Here is a 24,862-nt window from a genome sequence, read left to right as displayed (position 1 = left end):
ATGTTTTAAAATTGTCATTGTATTCATTACAGTTTTTGTTCATGCTCTTTTATTTCTGCATATTATCAGCTTTACATGAAGAGAAGGTGGAACCTAGGATGCCATGAAGATTTCAGACAACTTCTCCTTTTCAGAAAGTATTGTTCAGTAAGAACAGCTTACCTATGGAGTTAGAAAAAAAATATCTAATGGTTTTGAAGCCACATGGAAAAAAAAAATCTGTATCAGTCAAACACATAAATAACTCTGCTATTAAATCAAAAAAGTTGGTAGCAAAACACAGCAATGTTTGAAATAATTTTCCATTGGTACTTATAAACTTCAATCATTTTTTTTTAGTAAGAAACTGATCTCAAGTAGCTTCAAGGCAGCTAGGAAATCCATCAAGTGTTTTAAAATCCATAGTAATCTGAGATGTATTGACTCAAAACCTGGCTATAAACAACCAAAGGGAAAATGACTTACCAACGTGCCATATATATGTCATGTCTAACTCAGTTCTGGGAAAGATGAAGTTGACTGGCAAACCACGAAATAATTTGAATACAAGATGTCCTTTAAACCTATCCATAATAATCTATCCCATTTAAAAGCAAATAATTCACAAGTACACAAGTAATAAAAGAAATCTACAAACTCTGTTTGCAAGAAAAATCTGAAAAACATTACTCTGGAGAACAAAGTCTTGAAAGCGGTCCTTTGAAGAGATCCAAAAGAATTACCACAGCATGTTTTCAGAGTGACAATAATGTGAATTTAACTATACTATCTTCTAGAGCAGTGAGAAAAGGGGACTTGCCAGAATGTACACTTGTACATATGTGTAAATATTTGTACATTTTTAAGTTGGCAATAGTACATTTCTGTTCTTACTAAGGAAAACACAGACAAGGAAAGTCTCTAAAGCCTTTAACAGATATGAAATCCACACGGACTGGGGTCTTGATCACATTCACCAGACTGTAAGACAGTTACCGACACCGGATGACCCCTCACCGTGGGGCTTGGCTGCAGCCGCCCCTCCCAGAGCCCAGGCCGGGAGCAGAGGTGATAGCCCCGAAGGCAGCGAGCCTGGGGCCGCACACCCGGTACCTTTGCTCGTCGGGCACCGGTCCCCTGCTCGCCCGAAATCGGGTTGCTGAGAGGGGGGACCCACGCCTCACACCCACGAGTGACCATCCCCGCGCCCCCTGCCACGAGCGGGACCCTTCGCGCCCCTCGCTCAGCTGAACGACCGCCAGCCGCTGCCCCACCAGCCATCCCGCTCCCCTGGCGAGGCCGGAACAGCGGCAGGGTCCGGCTGCCGCCGGGGCCTGCCGGGGGGCGGCGGGGGGCGGTGCGGGGGCGGTCGCGGCCGCCCGCCTGGGCCGGCCCTCGGCGGGGGGAGCAGATATAGGCAGGACCGCAACGCAGAGGAGAGACAGTGGTGGGCAGCGGCGCGGAGCCGGCTGGGTGCCCCTTCCTTGCTGGCGGGCATCGGCCTGCCCTAAGCGCCCGGGACGCGCCTCGGAGGGGAGCCGGCAGCGGGGCCGCCGCCATGGGGGTCGGAGACGGGCTGGGGCTGGCGGCGGTGCTGGCGGCCGCTGTGCTGTGCGGGACAGGGGGGCTCGCCGGACGCGTCCTCAGCGGTGAGTGCGCGGAGACGGGGGGGAGGGAGGGCGCGGATCGTGTCCGGCGTCGGTGCGGGGGCCGCTGTGGGACTTCAGCGCTAACAGTAGCAGGGAACCCCCGAGGAGAAGAACAGGGACCAAACCTACTCGTTAAATGACCCACGTGTTAGAGGCGAGCTGTGAAACCTACTTCTGAGCGCGCCGCCAGAGCTCACCCGGAGCATCCCTGCCCCGGCGGATTTCGAGAAGCTCTCGCTGCAGCCTTGGCTTTAATAAGCCTGTCCTGGCCGATGAGGCTGACCTGGGATTAGCGCATCCGTCAGAGTTGGAGGCAGCTATAGGTTTCTGTCTTGAGAGGGAGAAAGCCAGGTGGGCAGACTTCTGCAACGGTCCTAAATCAGTTCCTGGCAATACGGAGTTGTCTTGTACAGAAAAATTTTTAGATTTGATCGACTGCCTGCATAATGTAGTTCTGTTTTAAATGTTTAAAAAGGTAGTGCATGTACTTGCTACAATGTCTTCTTAAGGAACATACATGTACATTAAGATTTGTTTGCATCTATACAGGAATGTTCTTATTTGTGATATAGTTAGGAGAAAAAAAGCAAACTTTTAAGAACACACAGCATAAATAGTTTTGTTATGTGTGGATGTATCTACAAATTGCTAACCCAAGAGGAAGACAATGCTTCAGAAATCTGTATCTAACATCTGAGCTTAGACTTAAATTAAGAGCTGTTGGATCACATTGTATTTCCAGCACACAGGTACATATGCTCACAAGCTGGTAAATTTAATTGAAAGGCTATTTTAAATTGCACTTTGGATCAAACCCTCTAAGCTAAAGCTAACAGGCTCTCAGAGACATGTTGGGTGTGCAAGCACACCGATACATGTGTCTTGAAACAAAGATTTACACACTTCACTGCACTTGTTGACCAATTATGTGTAAATTTCTGTATACGCATGTAGGAAAGTGTCTCTTTACAGAATGATTTCAGAGCAATGCAAATTATTTTTAGTGAATTGTTTCAGAGCTGTAGCATGCCACGAAAACTTTACTGTTTTTTTTTTTTTTTTTTGTAGCAAACATTGAGTTGCTGAATTCAGGTAATTTTCATAGTTGCTGATAGAATACAGTCACTAAACCATTTCAGTGATGTCTTATTTAAAGCAACTTCATGTGCAGAACAGAGATGTGCTGTTGGGCTTCTGGTGAAGCTGTATCTTCTAGGAAACAATACTGAAGCAGCAGTACTCCAGCACTGTGATGAAGCTTGCCTGCCTAAACTGTACCCTGAAATGCCTCATCTGCCTCTGTTATAATGTAAATTGTACAGTAATACACAATGCAGCAAAGTTCTTAGCTTAACAATTTGTATGAAAACTGTGTAACACTGTCATTTTAAGGAATAGTGAAGGTTACTCATCCATGAGATGCATTTTACATTAGTATTCTCAGTGCAGGAGTCCATGTGTGGCTGAGGAAACCCTGCCCCTTCATCTTCTAGCTCAAGCTAGCATTTAAGTGGCATATATAACAAACTGACTAGAGGTCCAGCTTTTAAAACAATATGTGAATGCTGCTTACTCAGACTGTTCCTAGATGCAAGTAGGGCTTTGGGGCTTTGAAATTATACAGGCTCTACCCCATATTTCACTGAAGCATTTCAAAGCATGTGATGAGTCTCATGCCACTGTATTATGTGGCTAATAGTTGGCTGGTAGAATACAGGAAGGGGTTTGAAGCGACTTACAGAAGGAACCATGTATGTACTATCAGGTTTATAAGCTGAAGTTGTATTCATTAGGTAAAGGGAATCCATACTAGGCAATAACAGCCAAAGATACTTAGCATGCTTGTCAGAATATTCTGAAATACTGTCAGGTGAACTTTTCTCATAAGGACCACACTCCTATCTTGCCACATGCACATGGGTAGGTCTAGTACTAGTAGTACTTTGCACTCTTGAAACAAAATGTAGTACTATGGAATTACTGATCCATGTGTACTGTCCACCTGGCTTCCATTTAGCTTAAATGCACATAAGAACAAACACTTCTATAGGCTGAAAAAGGCTTTCATTTAAAATCATAAGTCTACATCTTAAACAGACCTGTTTCTGAAAAATTGCTAATTTATGCTTCAGTCATCATAATCTAGAATAAATGGAAATCTCACTGCTCTCATTCCAAATAAGTTAAATATATGATCCCTATTCCTTAAGTAGAAAATGTTCCTGAAATTGACTTGAGTGCTGATTGGAACTTGTGGAAAGATTCTCATTTACTGCAGAAAATTTGCAGCAGACCTGGCAGTAATTGCAAAACTGCAATCATTTTCACCATGGTGCCAAAGGACAGAGAAAGAAGGGCCTGTCCTTCCAAAATGCCACAGCCTTAGGTAAAGGTTTTCTCTTTCTTTTTCTAAGTATGTTAATTTTCCTAGAATATAATAAAAACTATTATTTACTTCAAACAATTCTTATTGAGGTGTCCTTTGCCATCTTTAGTTTGGAAATTGTTAAAGATAAGTAATAAAAATGCTTTGTAATTTTTAATATAGTCAGATGAATGTTTCGTGAGCAGTGCTCACAGCCTCTATATCAGGATATCTAGTGTTGCCAGAGAATTGATTCTTAAAGAAAAAAAATCAAAGCAGGCTCAGGAGAAACTGCTGAGTCTGCCTTACTGTCCCATGACATCACAAAGAACATGAAGTGATGATAATGCAGTTTGCAAAGATGCAATTACTTTAAGTATCTATTGGGCAGGAAAGATACAAGCTAATCTTATTACTAATCATTTAACAGCCTATGTATTAATCATAGATGTTATAGTTTAATGGCTGTTGTTTGCCGTCTTTTTGTATTTCTGTGGCTTTTAAAATTTTGTAGGTTTTTTGCTATTACTATGCATCAAATGCAGATTAAATATTGATGCAGTATTTTGAAGCAATATGTATCTCTTTTGATATAAAAGTATTTGATATTAAAGTATTTGGATGTATGAAACACTAAATGAAGAAAAACATTTGGTGGGTTGTGAAACAACAAGGGTTGCCCCTAAACTGTAGGCTCATTCCTTCAGATGCCTTGAAGGATATGGATATATTCATTCACACAGCTTATGACCGGATTTGAGTTGGTCATAAAATATTGTAAAGTAAGATAATTAAAGAAGTATCTTCATGGGTAATGAATTGAATAGAGATAACAAACTCTTTCTCAAATGGCACAATTTAATTTAGTTCAATTGGCTTGGCCTGCTTATTACACCTGAGTTTTGTCTGTCAGACTTGAAGGTTTCATCTACAAGAAACTTATATTGTCTGTGGTTTTTGTTTAGTTGGGTTTTGGTTGTTTGTTGTTGTTTGTTTTTTTTTTATTGGTTTGGGATTTGTTTGGTGGTTTGTGAGGTTATTGTTGTTGTGGTGTGGTGGTTTGTTGTTGTTTTGTTGTGGGATTTTTGCTTGGGGAGTATGGACTGTTAATTTTATGCTGCATTTGTAGCTCGGAATTTGAGAAACTATAATCTGAAAAATCACTGACAGTCTTGTCTAGAGGATACACATGCAACAGCTGTTTACTGAACACAAAATTTTGTTGTGAATGCCCAGCATTTGGTTCCATACTGTTAATGGATATACATGCCCAACATGGTACAAGATCTTGTTGTTCACTTGTGTGTCTTGGTAATCACTAAAACTGAGACATTGAGAACTGCAGTGGAAGTTGGGTACTTAACTCCCCTAGACTCCTTTATTAATTCCCCTTCTTGTGCACCTGGTCTTAGCAATGTCTTGTTGGGGAACAGTCAATGATCTGTGAAATGAGCTGATGACTTGGATATAATGTATGTTTCTACTAAACATTTCTTGCTCCTAACCAAGAAATTCCATTACACCTTGTAGGAAGACACTTTATATTAGGTAAACTGCTATGGCTCATAGACAAGGACCCAGTTTTGATAACCTGAGATGTGTGATGATAAGTCCTTCTACAGCAGAGTCAAAATATGAAAGTACTTAAAACAGTTTCAGGAATCAGACATCTAGATTAGAGACAATCCCCGTTTATCAACCCTGTAAAGCTTTCCTTGCCTATGGGGGAGAGCTGTGCTGGTTGGCCAGACTGAAGCTCTACTCAGGGGCTAAGAAAAAAGTGATGAAAAGTTCAGAGGAGCATGCTACTTTTCCAGGAATACAACTTCTCCTTCTCAGTATCTTTTTCAAAGATAGAAAAAGGCGTTGGAATTATCAAACTCACGATTGCCAGGCCTCGGTACCCCACTTGGCTAATGGGCCCAACAGAAAATACCTACCATGGAGGGAGCTATGATACATAGTATGTGGGACAGTATGGATAGTCTGCGTGTCTTTCACATGGTTTTTCTTGCTCTCAGTGAGACAAGGCTGATGCGCTGTCCCAGTGCAGCAGGTAGGTGCAAAAAAAGCCTCTTGCCTTATTGAGGTCATGTTCTGTACTTTGATTTTACTTCTCCATAGTTCAGGTCTGATCCTGTGTAGATCTCACTTTTTGTTTGCTGTGATTCAAAAAGTGCTCCATACAGTACTGGTTTTTTTTACACTAATTCTCATAATAACCTTCTCTTTGCAAATCTCTCTTGGATCAGAAAATAATGTATAGTACTAATGTGAAATAAGTAAAATGAAACAATGACTTGACAGTAATTTCTACACCGTAATCCCATACTCATACCTGTAACTCGCTAGTTGGAAATGAGTCTCTTGTTGAAGCAGTTCTGACTTCCACCACTGACAGACAGTAGGAGCTTCACTTCCAAGCAATTTTACAAAATTTTGTTGTGAGTCCTAACTAAACAGCTGGCATGGCTCTAACTAAATCTAAATGTAGCTGTAGACTCACTTTATAAGCAATGAAGGAAAATAAAACAGTAGTCTTAAAGCGGGTTTCATTGCATTTTAACATAGATCTTGAAAATACTGCAGATACACCCTAAAATGCTTGATTCTTTCCATTTTCTACACAGTGAGGTCAGTGAGCCAGCTCAGATATGGATAGGTACATTGTAAAAGGCTAAATTTTGATGAGATTAATCCTACTCTGTATATCTCAATGGTTTCTTCCCATGCGGGGTTGTATGTATATCATATGAATTAATCAGTCATGCTTTGACTCCATTTGAAAGGATAATTCACCCTAAGAGAAAAACGTTTTATTTTATTTCTCCTTCCCTCAAAGATCCCTTCTATTTTTGCCTTAAGTGAACTGTCATGAGTTCTAAGATCCCAGGTGGATTGACTTTTCCCCCTTTTTTTAGTAGAAGATGAATGTATAAGGACTTGCCTGTTGCTTTCTCTTTTAATTGTGGAACAACTGCAAAAACATGAGCGGTCTGTTGCACTCTTCACTGAAATGCATATAGGGTGTTCCACTCTAGGAAACGTCCATAGGGAAGTCCATAAATCAAGGAAATTAATATAACTCCTCATCCATATATATACACACACATATATATACATGTATGCATATATATATATATAAATTGACTTAATACAGGTATCTTGGTAACAAGTGCTTGAAAATAAACTTGGACAAAGGCATTCAAATTTCATTGAAAAATATGGTACTCTGAATAATGATTTATCAAAGGTATATTTTAATGACTAAAGAGTTATGAGTTATTTCCTTCTAGAGACAAAAATAAGAAATGAGCAGTCAGCAGAAACTCTCTGAATTGCTTGAATTTATGCCTGTGAGAAATCCTGTTGAAGTAGTCTACTAATGTATATAAAATTAGATATGTGTGAAAATGTCTTCTGGTTTGAGACAGTACAATAAGAATACTCTCTATCAAGTCTATTCCCAAACATGCTAACAACTTACTAGCTGCCATATTATGTCTGTCTTAAAAGTATCTGGGAAATCTGTTCTGGTCTCCACAACTACCCAGAAAACTATTGATGAGAACACTTAATTTGCCAGTCTTGTCAGTATTTGTGTCAGCCTTTATGCTTTTTTTTGCTAAGCAACTGAAATGATGGAACACACTTGGTGTGTCTTTAGACTGTGATATATAAAAAATTTATTATGTTGGGGGGTGTTTGTGTATAAGACTTCAGAAAAATGAAAACAATCAAGCAAAAATGCTGCTAACCACTTTGGCAGTGTTTACACTGCCAACAGCTTCAGTGGTAAGTGTGTTTAATTTTTGTTGTGTTTGTTTGGGTTTCTGTTAGTTTGGTTGTTTTTTTGTTTGTTTTGTTTTGAAGTCCTGGCTAAATAATCCACATCCTGGAGGAGACTTGTACATGTGTAGATCTTTGTAACACATCATGTTTCCTCTTTTTTTTGAATAGGTTCCAATAGATTCCATTGACATTTGGCTGTTATTGACCTCCCTGCTTGTGTCTGTGGAAATGAGTAGGGTTATTTATGCCTATGAAGAGTGTTATATTTTGTGTAATTTTGCATTTTTTTTCAACAAACATAGTTCACTGTTAAAGAAACTGAAGTCCTAAGCATATATTGCGAAAGAAAATGTTTGTGCTCCATGTCTTATGCTCATGATGAGTTTTTTCTTACTGCTAATTGAGAAGGTGCATCTTGTACCATGTTCAAATGCAAGTGTGTCCTCTCTGTGGATGCCAGCACTAAGTATCTAAGTGCATTGTCCTCACCGTGCTCAGCAATGTCACTAGAACTCTGAAAGACAGATAGGGAAAAATATAGATCCCAAATGAGTCTCAGTTCCTTTTTAACATGGGAAAAGGGAAGGCAACTTGAAATTTTTAGGGGACTGTCTTGGCAACTCTGTTGGCACTTTGCATGAACCCTGAGGCAGTGCAGATTTGCGCGGACCCCTTACAGAAGCAAGTGGCTGTCTGCCATGATCAACCCTGTGATATATACCCGTAAAGTTCACATGGTCAGAAGACAGAAAAAACGTTATTACAGGAAAAGCTAAATGGATCTCAGGCTTTAAATTTATGATGTGCTAGATATCTGAAACAGAGCCGATGCCAAAAAGTAGGTATGTTTCACTTGGAGAGGAAAACTCTCAAGGCTTTAATGATTTGAACTGTGGAGGAAAAGAAGTACCTGGGAAATACTGTATAGTTCTTGTTTGTTGGAGTTTTTTGGGTTTTTTTTGTTTGTTTTTTTTTTTTTTTGACACTGACACATTACTTGAATCAGTAACTAAAACTGTTTCATAAAAATGGATTATTATTTTCCAGTTGAAGACACCCTGTATTGATTTACATAATTGTAATTGTATGTTTTCCTGCAAGGGTAATTATGGATGGGGAAGTGTTGCTTGGCTTCTAATGAAATTTAGACATCAAGCTATTTCTTTACAACTCTGTTATCAGTGGCCTGAGATCCCTGCCATGTGTGCCAGGGCTGAGAAGCTAACTATACAAAACAAATGTGTGCATTATTGGCCGGGAGTGTTGATCTGATGAAGGGTAGGAAGGCGATATAGAGGGATCTGGGACGTTTGAATTGTTGGGCTGAGGCCAATTGTATGAGGTTCAACAAGGCCAAGTGCTGGGACCTGCCCTTGGATCACAACAACCCCAGACAGTGCTACAGGCTTGGAGAAAAGTGTGTCCAGGTGGCCAAAAAGGCCAACAGCATCCTGACCTGTATCAGAAATAGTGTAGCCAGCAGGACTAGAGAAGTGATTGTCCCTCTGTACTCAGCGCTGGAGAAGTCCAACCTTGACTCCTGTGTTCACTTTTGGGCCCCTCACTACAGGAAACACACTGAGGTTCTGGAGAGGGTGCAGAGGAGGGTGACGAGGCTGGTGAGGGGCCGGAGCACAAGTCTGATGAGGAGTGACTGAGGGAACTGAGGCTGTTTAGCCTGGAGAAAAGGAGGCTGAGAGGAGACCTTATCGCTGTCTACAACTACCTGAAAGGAGGTTGTAGCATGGAGGGTGTTGGTCTCTTCTCCCGTGTAGCAAGCAATAGGACAAGAGGAATTCCTCTCAAGTTATGCCAGGGGAGGTTAGGTTTGATATTAGGAAAATTTTCTCCATGGGAAGGGTTGTAAAACACTGGAACAGGCTGCCCAGGGAAGCAGTGGAGTCACCATCCCTGGAGGTGTTTAAAAGATGCATAGACGATGCTCTTAGGGACATGGTTTAGTACCAGAGTTAGGTTAATTGTTGGATTAAGTGATCTCTTCCAACCAAAATGATTCCATGATTCCATTGTTTTCTTTGTGAAATGAGTGAATAAACCTATTGTTGCTTGGTGAAGATGGCAGTCTTCATGAGGGCAAGTACTCTAGTTCCCTGTACATCAAGAACAAACCAGTTTCTGAAACACTACATCTCTGATCTTGAAAATCCAAACAAATTTGTAGTCTGCTGTGTGCAAGATAAATCCTCCCAGTGACTTATTCAACGAAATCATGAATTTATCTGTGTTTGCAGAACAAGCAATCCTTGCTTGTGTCTTCCCAAGACCTGGAACAGTGTAGGCTCTGAGCACATTGAGGCTTTAATAAACCTCCCCCAAAATAATCTATTTAGATGAGTATTTGTCATCAGTGTTCACATGTGTATTTTTTTAACTACCTATTTTACTAACCAGCTATCTTGCTGCAATATGCAGAGAAGCTATCATATTTCATTTTAATGGCATTTGTATTTAGTCAGATGGCAAAATCCAGATGTTAGTTATAAGTAATATTCTTTAATATTCAAATCAGCACTGCCCTATGCTCCTTTACAAACAGACTGTGTCCTTTCTGATTGCTCTCTTTTAAAAAGTGTAGCTATTATGGGTCTACTGAGAGCAACTGTTGTTCAGAAATAACCAAGTCAACTTCTTGTCCTCAAAAGCACTTGGAAACACAATAGCATAACTAGTAAAGGCTGATATGGGGTGAAAAATCAATTTCAGAAATAAATGAACTGAAAAACACTTCACATAGTGAAAGAGAAAATAAAAACAGAGACTGGACTGGGACAAATGCTTCTTGTGTAGCTTCATATTCTGTGTACCTGTACTAAATCTCCGTGTGAATGCTATATTACAGCATTTTCTTTTTACTTACAACTTCCATAGTCACCTGTTTTCTCTCTCTGCAAAAGATGCATTAATCCTACAGAGGGCTGTTTGGCTAGTGTCTGAGGACCTCTATCATTATATTTGCTAATTCACAAGATATGGGACAGTGAATGGCTAAAGATAGGGTATCTGACCTGTATTTGAGAGAGAACAGAAAAAAAAATTGCTTTTTACCTACCATTTTCTTCATGCTATCTATAATTTTCACATGCTAATGCATAAGAATTTAGGAAGAAAGGGACTCCATTACAACAAGTATTGTAAGGAGTCTGGGTAATAGATGAGTTTTGCTTAAGAGAGGTTGAGGCCAGCTTCTAGTAAGCCACCTTATACATTTTCTACATGGTAATGGCTATTTGTTATGATGTATACAAACTGCTTGCCTGTACATCTGTCTTATCTGAAGTACATCTACTTAATAGGTGAATGTGGTCCTCACTTATTTTATATAAGCCCTTAAAATGGACTTGGAACCTCTGAAAGTTTTTCACAGAAGAAAAAATCACTTTAGAAAAACTGTGTTATGACAACTAGGCATAACCCCTAATCCAGAAAAAAAGTATGAATTAGTAATGAATGTTTCTTCTCTCTGCAGACTTGGTTATTAGGAGGGTGGGATGAAAAAGTACCTATTAAGGTATGGAAGAGTTAGCTATGAGGATATTAATACAGATACAGACTGGCATGTGATCTGCATAGCAGATGTATTTGAATGGCAAGTTTGTTAGCACATGGAATTGCTTAAGCTGCTCAGGCGTGTGAGCTGAGCAACATCTGTGATTTGAATAATGACTCAACTAGAGAACAATTTGTCTTCAGTATTACAAACTTTGGGAGAAAATATGGCAATTTGCTTTCATCATAAAAAAAAAGACAGAATGTAATTACAAAATCTTATCACAGCAGTATTTTTTTAAAAAGTAATATGAATCATCAAAAGAACAAATTAAATTCAGTAGATGGACACAAATATGATGCAGTAAAACATCAACAGCAGTAATGTATCAAAACATGACCAGCAGCTGAACCCAATCAAAATTTGACTGGATTATACAAAAGTCAGTTGACAAGATGCATCAGCTTTATATTTTCTCATTACATTTTAATTCAATACCATTTAGCCTCTTACTGGCTGCATTCTGAAATACATTACTGAGACTTGGCATGGAGCATCCTATGACACAGGGATGGGTGAAAACAAATTGTGCCTAGTGTCTCACGTGGTGGTTACATAGCCCCTGTAGTCAATGTGCTCACACAAGCTCACGACCAGACTAGTCTTTATAACACAAGCAAGGAAATACTATCTAACCAGTGGAATATTTTGGTTAATTTACATAGATTTCTGTCTTGCTATCATTTTGTGATCACTGTCATTTAAGTCCTTGTGTCTTTATTTTGTAACTTTAATTTTTCAGAAACCTCCATCAGCCTCATGCTGACCTCTAGGACTCTGGTTAGCATTAAATATTTCATATTCCTTTTTACCAAATGCTTCTCTGTGTTTTCTGCTGAACCCAGTATCTTGGGAAGTAAAAAAGTCACAGTATGTAAGCATAGCAGACTTTTCTATGACATACCTTGTGCTTTCTTTTGTCCTCTCCTTGCATATGCTATGTACATGCAGCTGCTGTTTCGCATTGATTTAGATGGTTACTAATGGTAGTGGGCGCTGGACTGCAGGTTAGTTTGAGGTTCAAGAACAAGAGGGATGGGATTTACCATCAGGAAGGTTATCTTCTACCTGACATCTTCAAAACCTCCAGCTGTGTCACATTTGTTACTCAGGACAACTTTTGTGCCCCTCTTGGCCCACAGGGGTGTAGTTAGGGCTGAGCCTGATGCTCTTGGGGAGATGCATTTCTGAGTTGGGTACTTAGTAATTTTGCTTCTAAACGACATTTTGCTGCAACTTCTGTCATGACAGACCTAAAGGAACCTATTATTTCTGTTTAATGAGGCATCATTATGAAAACATAATGGAGATATAACTGATTGAAATACCAGCAGAGAATTTGCTTGTTTCTCCTTTTCCTGAATGAAGATTCTTGTTTTCTTACAGAATTATCTGCAGAAAACTTTGAACCAAGTATCAAGTATTTCAACTAAAACCTATCTTTGTTTTAATGTTGATATCAAAACATTCTACTATGGAGCTACTGTGTGACACCCAAGGATAAAAACTGATCCATACGGATGGAAATGGTAGCTAGCACTTCTTACAGCAAGTACTGTACACCTGTTTTCTTCAGCTAGCAGGACAGTGAGACAAAGTGAGTGCAAGCGAGTTTCAGCCAGTTCAGGTTCTCTTCAGCAGACAGCTAGAGCTGCTAAGGCTGAGGGAACAGGGTCAGAGCTATGTTGTATGACTGGTGTATGCAGGAGAGGTAGAAAGAGAAAACCTGGAGACCTTTCCATTAAGGCATCTCGGGAAACCTAATCTTTCAGTTTTGCAAGTGGGGCAAAAAAGAGAACAGTCTTTGTCTGTCAGTTTTTTCTTCAACAGAGCACTCTTCCCTCAACAGGCAAGAAAGGAATTGTTGATGAAAAGGTAAGATGTGAGTTCATGACACCAAGCCAAGTGCATGTTTTATTTACATACCTACTTCAGACAAGGGCCTGGAGGGTTCTGATTGGGTGAGGGAAGATGGGTCAAGGATTAAGGAGCTGAAGCACTCCATGAAAGGAAGGTATCGTGGTTTAATCCCAGCCAGCAACTAGGACCATGCAGCTGCTTGCTGACTGTCCATAAGTGGGATGTGGGAGAGAATTGAAAAGGGGGGAAGGAAAAAAACTCATTGGTTAAGATAAGAATAGTATAATAGGACAGCAAAGAGGAAGAGAAAATAATAATAATAGAATATGCAAAACAAGTGATGAACAATGCAATTGCTCATGGCCCATGACACCACCTGTGAGTTCCCAAGCAATGGTATTTGCTCCCAGACCAACTCCAGTTTATATTCTGAGCATGACATCATACGGTAAGGAACACCCCTTTGGCCAGCTTGGTTTTGTTGTTCTGGCTTTGCTCCCTCTCAGCTCCTTGTGCACCTGCAGCATTCTTGCTGAAAAGTTCTTGACTTGGTATAAAAGTTGCCTGGCAACAAACAAAACATCGGTGTGTTATCAATGTTCTTCTCATATTAAATCCAAAACACAACACTATACCAGCTGCTAGGGAGAAAATTAACTCTATCCCAGCTTCAATCAGGACATGTTCACATCTTCAGATAGTCAGAAAGGGTTGATAGAATCCTGAACTTGTCTGAGCATTTGTAAGGGAAAACAATGAGTTCTTAGATCTTATTAAATTAATTAGCTACATCTTTGGTCTCATGCTGAAGGGAGGAATAAATACAATAATGTACTTTTCTTTTCACCTTTCTGGATACCCTGTAATGAAGTAATGTTTTCTTTCATGTCTCAGGCAGCACATGGCAGATTTTGTGGAAAGGTTGTGAAGCTCTAACTTACCTATATTTATTCACATTGTATAGTATCTTAGCCTGATTCATTGCAATAGACTTGCTTACAAATCTAGTTTCTATTCAATTGTGATAGAAAAATTAGAATTCATTTTATAGAGTTGAAATTGCAAATGTTGCTTTAGAATTAACAATGGAGTCTTGTCTGCTGCAAAGATATTAGGAGACAGTAAAATAGCCCATAGTCAAAGTTTCTATACTTATCTCATCTGCTGTACAATGCTGTCTATTGTGTCATTTTATCACTGGTAAATTTTTGCTTTGTAGTTCAGAAATTAGTAGTAAGAGAAAGCTGTAAAAAATGAAGCTTGAAAACTTGACATCTCAGTGTGCTCCAAGAAGAGCACTAAAATGTCAACTGATTTGCCAGCTCTTCAGGCACAACTACATTTTTCCATTAACACATTGAACTAGCTCTGCTATAACAGATAAAAGTCCCCTTCAAAAGAAGAAAGAAAAGATTTGGAGTAGGTCATTACCTAAATTAACTAGAACAAAAAAAATTCACAGCTTCTTTCAGAAAGCTTACTACTCTGCAATGCATACTTCATTCACATGGGTCTTACCACCAAATATTTATCTATTTCTTGCTGTTTTCTCTGTTGTTTTCTAGAGGTATATTCTTGCAAAAATGATCAACCTGTAAGAAGGAAATTACTTCTTTTGCTGCAGGTGTATTGAGCAAAAAATGAAGGAGAAGTAATCTAGGAGTTTGATTGTATGTAAATTTTCACTTGTTCAATTATTTCACTTTCTAATACTTGGTTTTAGAGTTATTTAATCCTGCACAAACATCTACAATAACAATAGTAGTGTCATAAATGATTCAGATCAGTTTAAGGGAAGAAAAAAAAAAAGCCTCCACACAAAGTTTCAAGATTTTAACTTACCCTTTCAGATAAACCCTTGGGTACAGATTAGGCCTTCACATCTGTATTCTGAATAACTCCAAGGAGGCTTCCTGCTCTGAATACATAACAGGGACAAGCTGTTACTGGACTCCACAAAATGGGCACATATTAGGGGCTGCAGTGGCACCTTTTTAGCAGCTCTGCTGATGCTGTACATCACAGGTGCCCATTCTTCCCCTCCCAGCTCCATACAGTTCCACCTGATTTCCACAGCTTGGTGTGGGGATCAAGCCAAGCCTTGACATTGAAATCTCTGCATTGGACAAGTATAAAGCACAACTTATGGCTTATGGACAAGAGCCTTACAGCAGCTTGGAAACAGCATGTGCCATTTTTCAAAGTGAGTCTTCATGCAGGAGCTGACTGGAAGATAAGTACACTGAAGAAGCTTGGTCAGCCAGCAAGGACCAACTTGTCCTATTGGAGGCGTTATTTGATTGAGATTTTTGGAGAATCACAGAAGAGCAGAGACTGTGAATGAGAACAGAATGAGAGGGTCACTTCAGCCACTTGAGAGACACACAGGGTCAGGGAGCAGATGTGTGGGTTATGGATGGAAAGTGAGTTATTTTCCCATGAAAGGGAGTTGCAGCACAGGAACTGAGATTGGTAGTGACCAGCCAGCTCATCTCAGTGGCTTCAGTGTTCCTGCATGACTGAAATCATGATGGGGATATTTTGATACCTGAATTTGCTCATAGCTTACTACTTGGTGTCAAGGAGTATGTGCACAGAATGAAAGGAATCACAGAAGAGTTTATTTCTAAAAATTGTCTGGGAAGTAAAAAGAACAAGACAGTGGACAAAGGCCTCTCCATAAATCTGCAGATTAATCCTGAATTAATGCTTTGAATCCAGACTCTAGTTGTCCCTTTTCCTTGCAAGTGATTAGTGTCCTACATAATTCAGTGCTAGCCTTTGGGTGTTTGCACTGCTATATACATATGTGTACTCTGGCAATAAGCCATAGTCACTCACCTAATGGTGAGGATTAAAATGTTGAACAGCTTCTCCTTCACTGTGCATTCTACCCTGTCACTGAGACAGAGCTCCTGGGGAAAAATAAAAAGGTTGCAATCACATTTGCAAAATCTGAGTCGCAACATTACAGATGAAGGATACAAGCTGCGATTTCACGTGCAACTTTTATTCTTACACTCCCTGCTCTTGAGCATTTAGAGTTACGACTTTGTTACTTCAGTAATAGGGGTAGTTTTTCTTTCTGTCCAAAGAAGTCTTACGAAGAAACCCATTATTTTATGCGCATCTGTAGCAAAGTGTCTGCTTCTTGATTCTTCAGGATCATTTGCCAACTAGGACTATGGCTCTTACCGTGTTCATTGATAGCAAAGCTCTTAGCCCATATGAATAAAAGAAAATGGCAGGAAAAGAGTTGAGACATACACAGTGTCATCAGGACATTATTGGAGAAAGTCCAAATAGGTGGTCTCTTCTTGATCTCAGAGCCTGGCTTTTTCCACAGATATTTGTGGTGCAAACTTGTCCTTATGTTCAATTGTTCTCATTCCTGTATTATTTTGGCAGATTAATTACTGAAACAAGTGGCTTTTCAGAAGTCTGTTTGCCAAGCCAAAATCAGAATGAGACCACAAAGACACTTCTTTTACTGACTGCATTTCTCCCAGCTGAACTTTAATTGGATGTCATAAAGAAAAGGTCTCAGAGTTTTTGTTGTTGTTGTTTTAGGAAGGTTATAAGAACCATAGGAAACACTAGAAAACTAGACACCATTTATCCCAGCTGACCCTATAATTTAGATAGCTTTTCACAATAAAAAAGATCCCCCAAATAAGTGGTATTTTCAGATTTAGCTAAAAAGTATGAGATGATCCTGGTTTTATGTTCCTGTGTTCATGCAGCTTTGATACAGTCTGCTTATTCTCTGGAAATCCTTGGAACTATGCTCTGTACAAAGAGAGAGAAGTCTTCAGTCAGCTCTTGGGCTCTATGCAATCTGCTGTAGGAAGTGTGCTACTCTGTCATTAAATATGAAAACGAGCAACCTTGAAGTGAAAAGAATTAATTTTCTTGTATCTTATAGGCTTCTTTGTTCACTTTTACATTTATTCTTCGTGTATAGAAAAACACTGCCTCAAAAAACTTAAGCACAGCTTAAGATATAGGATGATATTGCTGTTTCCAAGTGACAAGATTTTTTTAAGGTAAGATAGGATAAAGCCTGTTCAAAGGTAAAGCCAAAGGATTATTTATGTGAGTCATGTATCCAAATATGCTCAAGAGTGGGAGTAAAATCAAGTTTTTGAAATGCAAAACTAACATGGTGCAACAAAATACTCTCCTTGCAAAATTTTCCAGCAAAATCATAAAATTTGTTGATTTCTAAACATTCTAGATAATGCCTAGAAATTCTTATTATTTTGGTATCCTTTGGTAATTCTTACATAGCAAAAGAAACCATCTTGCTTTTCATCTTCAATGATGAAATTGCATAGGGAAAAAAACCTTGATCTTTTAAGAGATGGCAATCTTATTTTCTTGTATGTATGTATATATGCGTATAACACTTCTCCATTCCCCCAATAAACATACTGGAGTTCACTTGCATCTGATAAATGAGTTTGTTCATTCTACAACTTGTATATGTTGAGTAAACTCTAGAGAATTTCACTAGTTGAAGGACGTGATAATTATTTTTCCTTTTTAGGAAAAAGGCATGTGTATTAGCCAAAGAAGTGGAAGGAAAAAACCATTATTTTGTCATTTGGCTTTTGATTCTTTCCACAGACATAACTCTGAAGAGCAAGTAAAAAACTGTTTGACTGCAGTAGATCTAGTGCTTTCCGAAAGCATCACAGGGCTTCTTTTTGCTATCTGGATAGCACTGTGATATCTGCTCCTATCTCTAGTTTCTGTTGGCTGTGTTAAGGGATGTTAAGATGTGACTGCCTCCTCCAGCACCTCCAGTCCCAGGTCTCCCCCTTCCTGGCCACTGTTGCCCACCCCGGTACCCAAAGCCTTTCTCTTTGAGATGAGGGATGTGGCTGCCACTTTCTCCTTTGCTGGTTCAACCAGTAGCAAAGCTGAACAGGTTTCCCAGCATCACGCAGACAAGACAATGACACGTCCATCACACAGACGGGCGTGGACAAGACACTGCTTTCAACAGGACCCACATAAAACATAAACATAGAAAGCCAAGTCCCCTCATCATCAACTGGTAGAGATAAAAGGTCACTAGGGAAGGCACACGTCCAGACCCACACACACCCCCCTTGTTTTACACAACTGTCCCCTTTAATGCCCCTTTCTGTCTGTTCCCTCTTTGTTCATCACCATTCCCGAACCCTGTGTGGTCCCTCATCAGTCATCAGATGGCATAGTCTCACCAACCCCCCAACATCCTGGCTCTCCAGGTATGCATCCTTATGAAGTTGTGAAGTCCGGATCACCTGCAGTTTCTTGATATCTCACCAATTAGCGTGTCTGATGAGGTTTATTTCTTGTCTTTTTTTCCATTAAGTTTTTCTGTCATGTCTCTATATTTTGTTTATGGCTTCCTCCTTTTCTTATTATCCCTTTTTGTACTGAAAATGTCATTGACCATATACCCTTAAAGAAGCAGACACTCTCCTTCCCCACACCTTACAGGTTGAATTCAAACACATTACAGTAAAGAGTAGTTACAAGGCCCTTGTGAATACACTTTCCCAAGATTAGATAGCATTTTCTTGATTCTACTATCTTCTTCTTGCCACTAAAATTCAGAATTTTAGACACTTTTTTTTTTTTCTGATCAGATAACTTCAATTACCAAATAAAGTGAAGTTGGTCCATTAGTATGAAACAGTTAAGAAAATACTCTCCAAATAGATCCTGGCTTTACGAGACGGGCCTGATGGTACAGTCATTAAAGTAGAGAACATTTTTCTACAAGTTAGTGAGAGTTTCACAGGCCTTGGGAAGAGAGCCATAGATTCCTATGAACTGTATGATATTTTCAATTTAAATTACAGCTGAAGTTTTCAACAGTGTCACTGTATTACTGTGAGTCCTTTCATAGGGAGGCACAAGAAAAAAGGTACTGTCCTCCGTCACTGTAGGCATACTGTGCTGTATTTTTGTTTCAGTTGTGATCTTCATTAGCATATGGTAAACACACTCATATGTTTTTCAGGCCAAAAGGTGTGCTATGGCGAACTGAAGCGTTCCTGTTACAAGTTAGCGTATTTCCAGGACTTGTCTAGACGTGTGGGCTTTCAGGAGGCCCGCCAAGCTTGTGAAATTGATGGTGGGGCTTTACTGAGCCTGGAAAGTGAAGCTGAACAGCAACTAATAGAAAACATGTTGCAAAACCTCACTAAATCAGGCTCCGGGATTTCGGATGGTGATTTCTGGATTGGCTTGTGGAGAAGTGGCGATGGACTAGCCACCTCAAGTGCCTGTCCTGACCTCTATCAATGGGCTGATGGAAGTATTTCATCATTCAGGTAAGTCTGTGAGACTGCTTATTGAGAAGGTTTCATGCAAAAAAAATGAGAGTGAAATGCACAGCAAGTCTTCTAGAAAGAAGCTTGAAGGCTTGCTGCCACATTAAGTTAGTAGCATCCCTCCTTAAATTCCCCGGATAAAGGGGAGATGGCAACCAGGGGTTTGAATTTGAAGCTGTAAAAGGATGGCATAGTGTGACTTCAACCTACAATTATCTTTGCTAGTGTCTCATGAGTTTGTCTCTGTATGGTTTTTGGAGGTTTCCTGCCCTACATAAAGGATTTCGGATGTGGTCTGAAATCAGGCAGACAAATTCTGCAAGATTCTGGCCACTTTGAATCAGGGAGACAGATATCAAGTAAATTAATGCATGTTACTTAGTGTAAATTGCTCTGTTTCTACCTTGTCTTTTGAAAAGCCTTTAATTTCCTGATTACTCAAAAGACCAAAGTAGCAACAGCTCACACAACTCTTCTGAGAAGAACAGAACAGGTGAGAGTCAGATAGGAAGGAAAACAGATAGCAGAGCAGTAGTGTGTTATTTCTGCAGAGGTACTTTAGTGAGAATTTTATCTAAGATCCAGAGATATGGAGCGCAGGCTCTAAACTCCTTTCACAGGGATTTGTGGGAAATGCAGCATATCTCTGAAGAGAATGGGAATAGGATCATTGGGGTTGACATGTTTTCACTTATGTAAACTGCTTTCCTTAGCATCCTTATGAACCTTACCTTCGTAATCTTAAAGTTTGTCTTTATGTGTGCCACCAGAAATTGGTATACAGATGAGCCTTCCTGTGGAAGCGAAGCCTGTGTTGTGATGTATCATCAGCCAACTGCAAACCCTGGTCTGGGAGGGCCATACCTTTATCAATGGAATGATGACAGATGCAACATGAAGCACAATTTTATCTGCAAGTATGGCCCAGGTATGTGAAACTAAAGTTCTATTTCACAGGTGGGACACTTTCTTAGAAAAACAATTGGCTCTTGTTTTGTGAAGGAATCTACAATTGTCTTGTGGCCTGTGGTACTCATTCCTTTGATGTGCGAGTCTCTGAGCTGACATAAACAGGGGATGTAATATATCAAACACAGTGGTAACTTAATTAAACCTATTTGTATCCAATAAGAATGTTTTCAAGGTTAAAGTCACTGTCATGCATTCCCAGGTTTACTATGATTTAGCTCATTCGCTAGCTATTTTATTCTCCGCAAGGTGTTTCAAGTGGCTATTTACTACTTCCCTTCTTGCTATCAAGTGGAATGACCAAGGCATCTCTTGGTCATACTATAAAAAAAAAATAACTATGTCATTGCATTTTCAAACCTCTAACATTTTATACCAACTTATGTGTGATGTCTGTTTCTAAAAGTTTTGAGTTAAAGAAAGAAAACAGAAGTCCAGAACAGCAGGAAGAAAATCCTGCATTCATGCATGTAGATTTATAGATGTGAAAAGCAGATGCATGCTAGTTCATATGGTGACAGAAAAATCCAGATCTTAAGCAATTTGACTGTACTTCCAGACATGACATAGGTTCTGCGTATGTCAGTAGAGAAAACATGAACTGTAAACTAGAACTTGGTGCAAACAGAAAAAGAATGTGAAAAGTAAACCTTCAAGCTGAGCCTGTAACAGTTTCTAGCTTTGCTGGTACTTAGATGCAAACATGTTTTTCAGCAGGATCATGCAAATGTTTTCAAATAATTAATGATGTGTCTGCTTTTCAAAAAAATAAATTGAAAGAATGCATATGAAATCCTACTCTTAGCAGCTATTTGACCTACCTAATTCTGCAGTTTCCTACCTGCTTTCCCTATGCTCATGATCTAGCAATAATCACTCTCTTTGTAGGGATCCATCTGTCTGTACAGATCCAGACTATTTTCTCCCTCCTGTTTTGGTGGGTAGACAGCTTTCTCACTGTTTAATATCTTAATGGAGATACTAATATCAATTACTATTTCAAGCACATATTAAATAGTTGGAAACCGTGATATACCCACACATACTATACTCACACATTTAACCCCACCCTCCAAATCTGTTCTTGCTTCTAAAATTATTAGTGACTATCACTGTCTTATGGTGATCTGTTATCACCTTGGTCACACAGGCCATTAAAGGAACTGTGATGTATAAAATTTTGTTACTCTTAAAACTGATCACAATTATTTTGAAATAAGAGAACATAATAACAATATTTTGTTAAAAACATTTTTATGTCAGAAAATGCAGGTTTGATTAAGAAGACTTTGTCTGAAGTATATTTCATATCATTAAAAGCAAACAAATATAAGTGAAATAATTATTCTGTAATAGTGAACAACTTACCATTCTGTGATAACTGGTCTTTTTCTTATTGCTTTCACACACTGAAAAAATGCTGAGTATTTTGGATTGGCAGAACACAAAGTGATAACAGTAACAATGAAACTGAATGTATATTTCTTTCACTATGTAGAAATAGATTACTAATGTATAATAAGGCGTATAAGGCAAACAATATGTAGGTAGATTATTATTGGGACTGACATTGTTATGCAGCTAAATGCAGTGCTGTTGAATTGTAGATATTTACTTTTCAAGCTGTTGGAATTGTGCTCTTTAGGAAAAGAGGCTATTCTTCAAGAAATATTTTTTTCTATCACATGGAGAAAAGTAGATGCATAAATGTATATAAACAGGTATATGACATTTCTTTCAGTGCATGAAGGAAGTACCACAGTGTTTGTAAGAAAATTACATTTATTATCTAAAACCTAGTGAGACTTGCAAACGACTTTTCCTCCTCACCAAATCACTGTAATCACTTCAACATCAGCCATTTGCAATACAAAAACCATCCATTTTACCAGGAGTATTAAAGTGCCACATGCATATTGAATTTCACCTTGTTATTTGAAGATATGATTTTTCACAACTTTCCTGGCTGTTTTGAATATAGGGTATGTGATACCAGTCATAGACCAAAACACAGAGGTTGTAGGTGACCATGCTGAAGTTGCATAAAATTGTATCAGTGCTTATTAGGCGGTCTTACTCAAGCAGCATTTACATTTCTGGTAGTCACTTCCATTTTTCTAACCCCTTTTTATAGTACCTCCCTTGACAGCATTTACTGTTGCAATGTTCAGTCTGGCTTTACATGATATTGATCATTCAATGATCTTAAATTTAATTATAGGTTGGTAATTGCAACCACATTTAGTTCCTGTCCAACTCCTGTAGGTTTTATTGTACAATGAAATTAAAAACTCATCTCCTCTTCTGCTGTCTAGAGCCAGAACTCAGTTCTTTTTGGTATTTTAATATCTTTCTTTATATATGGCCAAATGTAGCCACTTTTAACCAGAGCAAATGAAATAATTGCCTTTGTTCTAGTAGGCTTTATTGCTCCTTTGATTTCTTACAGCAGTTTGTGTTTATCAGGAGACTCAGAACTGCAGGCTAATAGCACTATATTAATATAATCTTATGATAAAGACATGGTATTCAATCAGTCATGCAGATTCCACTCCTATGCCCATCCTTTCAATATAAGGTAATTATTTCTATAGTCTTTGCAAACACTTAGTCGTAACAATAGCCATAAGTAAACTTGCAAGTCTCTGCAATACAACTCAAAGCCATGAAGTGGTTCTCCAGTTTCTGATGCATTACAAGAAATATGAAACTATCATTCCTCTGTTGGTAACTTAATTTCCTGATGTGCTGTGTTAGAACCCACTGCCCATGATTTGCCTGTTGGAAAACTGAACTGTATGAAGCTGACATCCAGCCTCACAAACTTGTGCTGCTTTGTTTTGCTTCATAGCCAAAATCCTGTAAGCATTATTTTGAAAATGTGAATAAGATTCGAGTATTAATCAAGAACACTTGTCCTTTTCTATTGTCTTAGGGTCATCTGCCCTAATGAAACTTCAAATATGTTAGGAGTTTCATTCAGCACAGGAAATTAAAGGATTCAGTGATTTAGCCAGTAACCTAGCAGAAGCCACCAAGCATTGGAACTAGAATAAACTATAGCCCTTTCCTAAGGAGAAAAAAGTACAAACTAGAAGCGACTTGACATTAGTTTGCAAATAGTCTAGTAAAAACATTAAATGCTGAAGAATTAAACAATTATTGCTTTGGAGAATGTATACTACATGAAAAATAATGAAAACATCTGTTTTACTACACACACTTTTCATTCTTCAACAATTGATTTCAAATATTGATTTAACAGATAACGTCTTTGAAAAAGAATTAGGAGACAGAGCAGAGCCAGATTATGGTAAGAGATTTCAAAATATTAAAATGGGTTTCAATGGTGAATACATAACTCTAAGGATAGCCTACAAGAACGTCCAAAATCACTCAAGTTTAACAGCCATAGTTTGAGACATAGGAAAAATGAATCCTTTAGAGAGCAATGGGTATGAATAGATGGCTGTGGATCATAATAGCACTGCTCATAATTCTTGTTCCAGATGTAATCTTAATTTTGTAATAAAGTCCTGTTTAAATGTTTATATGTAGCAGTTTAACCAACCCTGAAAAAGTTCACTTTTCCAATATAAATTAAGATGTAATTACTATTGATTTATTTAACAACATAAGAGCCACACTTTGTATTCACCGTTTCCTTTTCAGGTGTTTTTCCAACAGTCCCAGCAGGAAATCCTTATGACACAAGCAAACCAGAAGATCAGTATCATGTTATTGCTACTGAAACAGGTAATGTGTTCACATGAATCGAGTGTTCTGGTAAAAGTATTAGCAGTTCTAGTAAAAAATATCAGCAGTAGACTCAGTTAAATTAATCTTTAACAGTTTCCATTATTGTCAGTCTGTTTCCCCAGGAAGTGCCCTGAAAAAGTATAGTTTTGAGTAACATTTCACACGTTTTAGTTAGTCCTCTTTGTAACCATTGGAACACATTATTTGCATGTCTCTCAAACTTCAATCCAAACCTACGCTTTAGCAGTGATTGCAAGCTGCACCGTGTCTCTGACACTGATGAGTCTGTCAGGATTTCAGTGGTGTTCACCCACCTGCAGAGGGTCTCCTTCTGTGCTGTTATACTGCATGCCTTACCTCTCTGTATCTCCTACCCACCTCTTTCCCAACCAGTGTAACAAACATGTGGTGTATACACTATACTATATCAGATACCTGGAGCCCACAAAAAAAAGGCACAAACAACTCCTAAAACAGACAGGGAGTGAAGTTTTCAGTTCTCTGCAGAATAAGCACTGTGCCATACCTCCCATATGTACCCTGTGTTTCAAGGAGTATCACATGCTAGGAGGAGTTAAATGCTTTGCTG

The 24,862-nt window shown here is 38.9% G+C and overlaps 1 protein-coding gene across 7 annotated transcripts in view; it reads left to right on the top strand.

The window, feature by feature from the left end:
• The first annotated feature begins 1,396 nt into the window (after window positions 1–1,396).
• CHODL (chondrolectin) overlaps window positions 1,397–24,862 on the top strand; it is a 30,341-nt gene continuing 6,875 nt past the window's right edge. For 4 of the 7 annotated variants that reach the window (XR_011739404.1, XM_065847593.2, XM_065847601.2 and 1 more), the window contains exons 1-5: window positions 1,398–1,628; window positions 19,233–19,545; window positions 20,316–20,473; window positions 23,780–23,827; window positions 24,187–24,270. Coding sequence is in view for 6 of the 7 variants with exons in the window: in XM_065847593.2 (XP_065703665.1) it covers window positions 1,538–1,628; window positions 19,233–19,545; window positions 20,316–20,473; window positions 23,780–23,827; window positions 24,187–24,270 (694 nt within the window). In the remaining variant the exon portion in view is untranslated. Of the gene's footprint in view, window positions 1,629–19,232; window positions 19,546–20,315; window positions 20,474–23,779; window positions 23,828–24,186; window positions 24,271–24,862 lie in introns of all 7 variants that reach the window. The other 3 variants (XM_065847586.2, XM_071809455.1, XM_065847610.2) reach the window with 2 other exon arrangements.

This window comes from Patagioenas fasciata, chromosome 1, assembly GCF_037038585.1.
Source record: "Patagioenas fasciata isolate bPatFas1 chromosome 1, bPatFas1.hap1, whole genome shotgun sequence".
Lineage (NCBI taxonomy): Eukaryota > Metazoa > Chordata > Aves > Columbiformes > Columbidae > Patagioenas > Patagioenas fasciata.
Note: the sequence above shows the minus strand (reverse complement) of the source record. Positions and strands in the feature narration are given on the sequence as shown.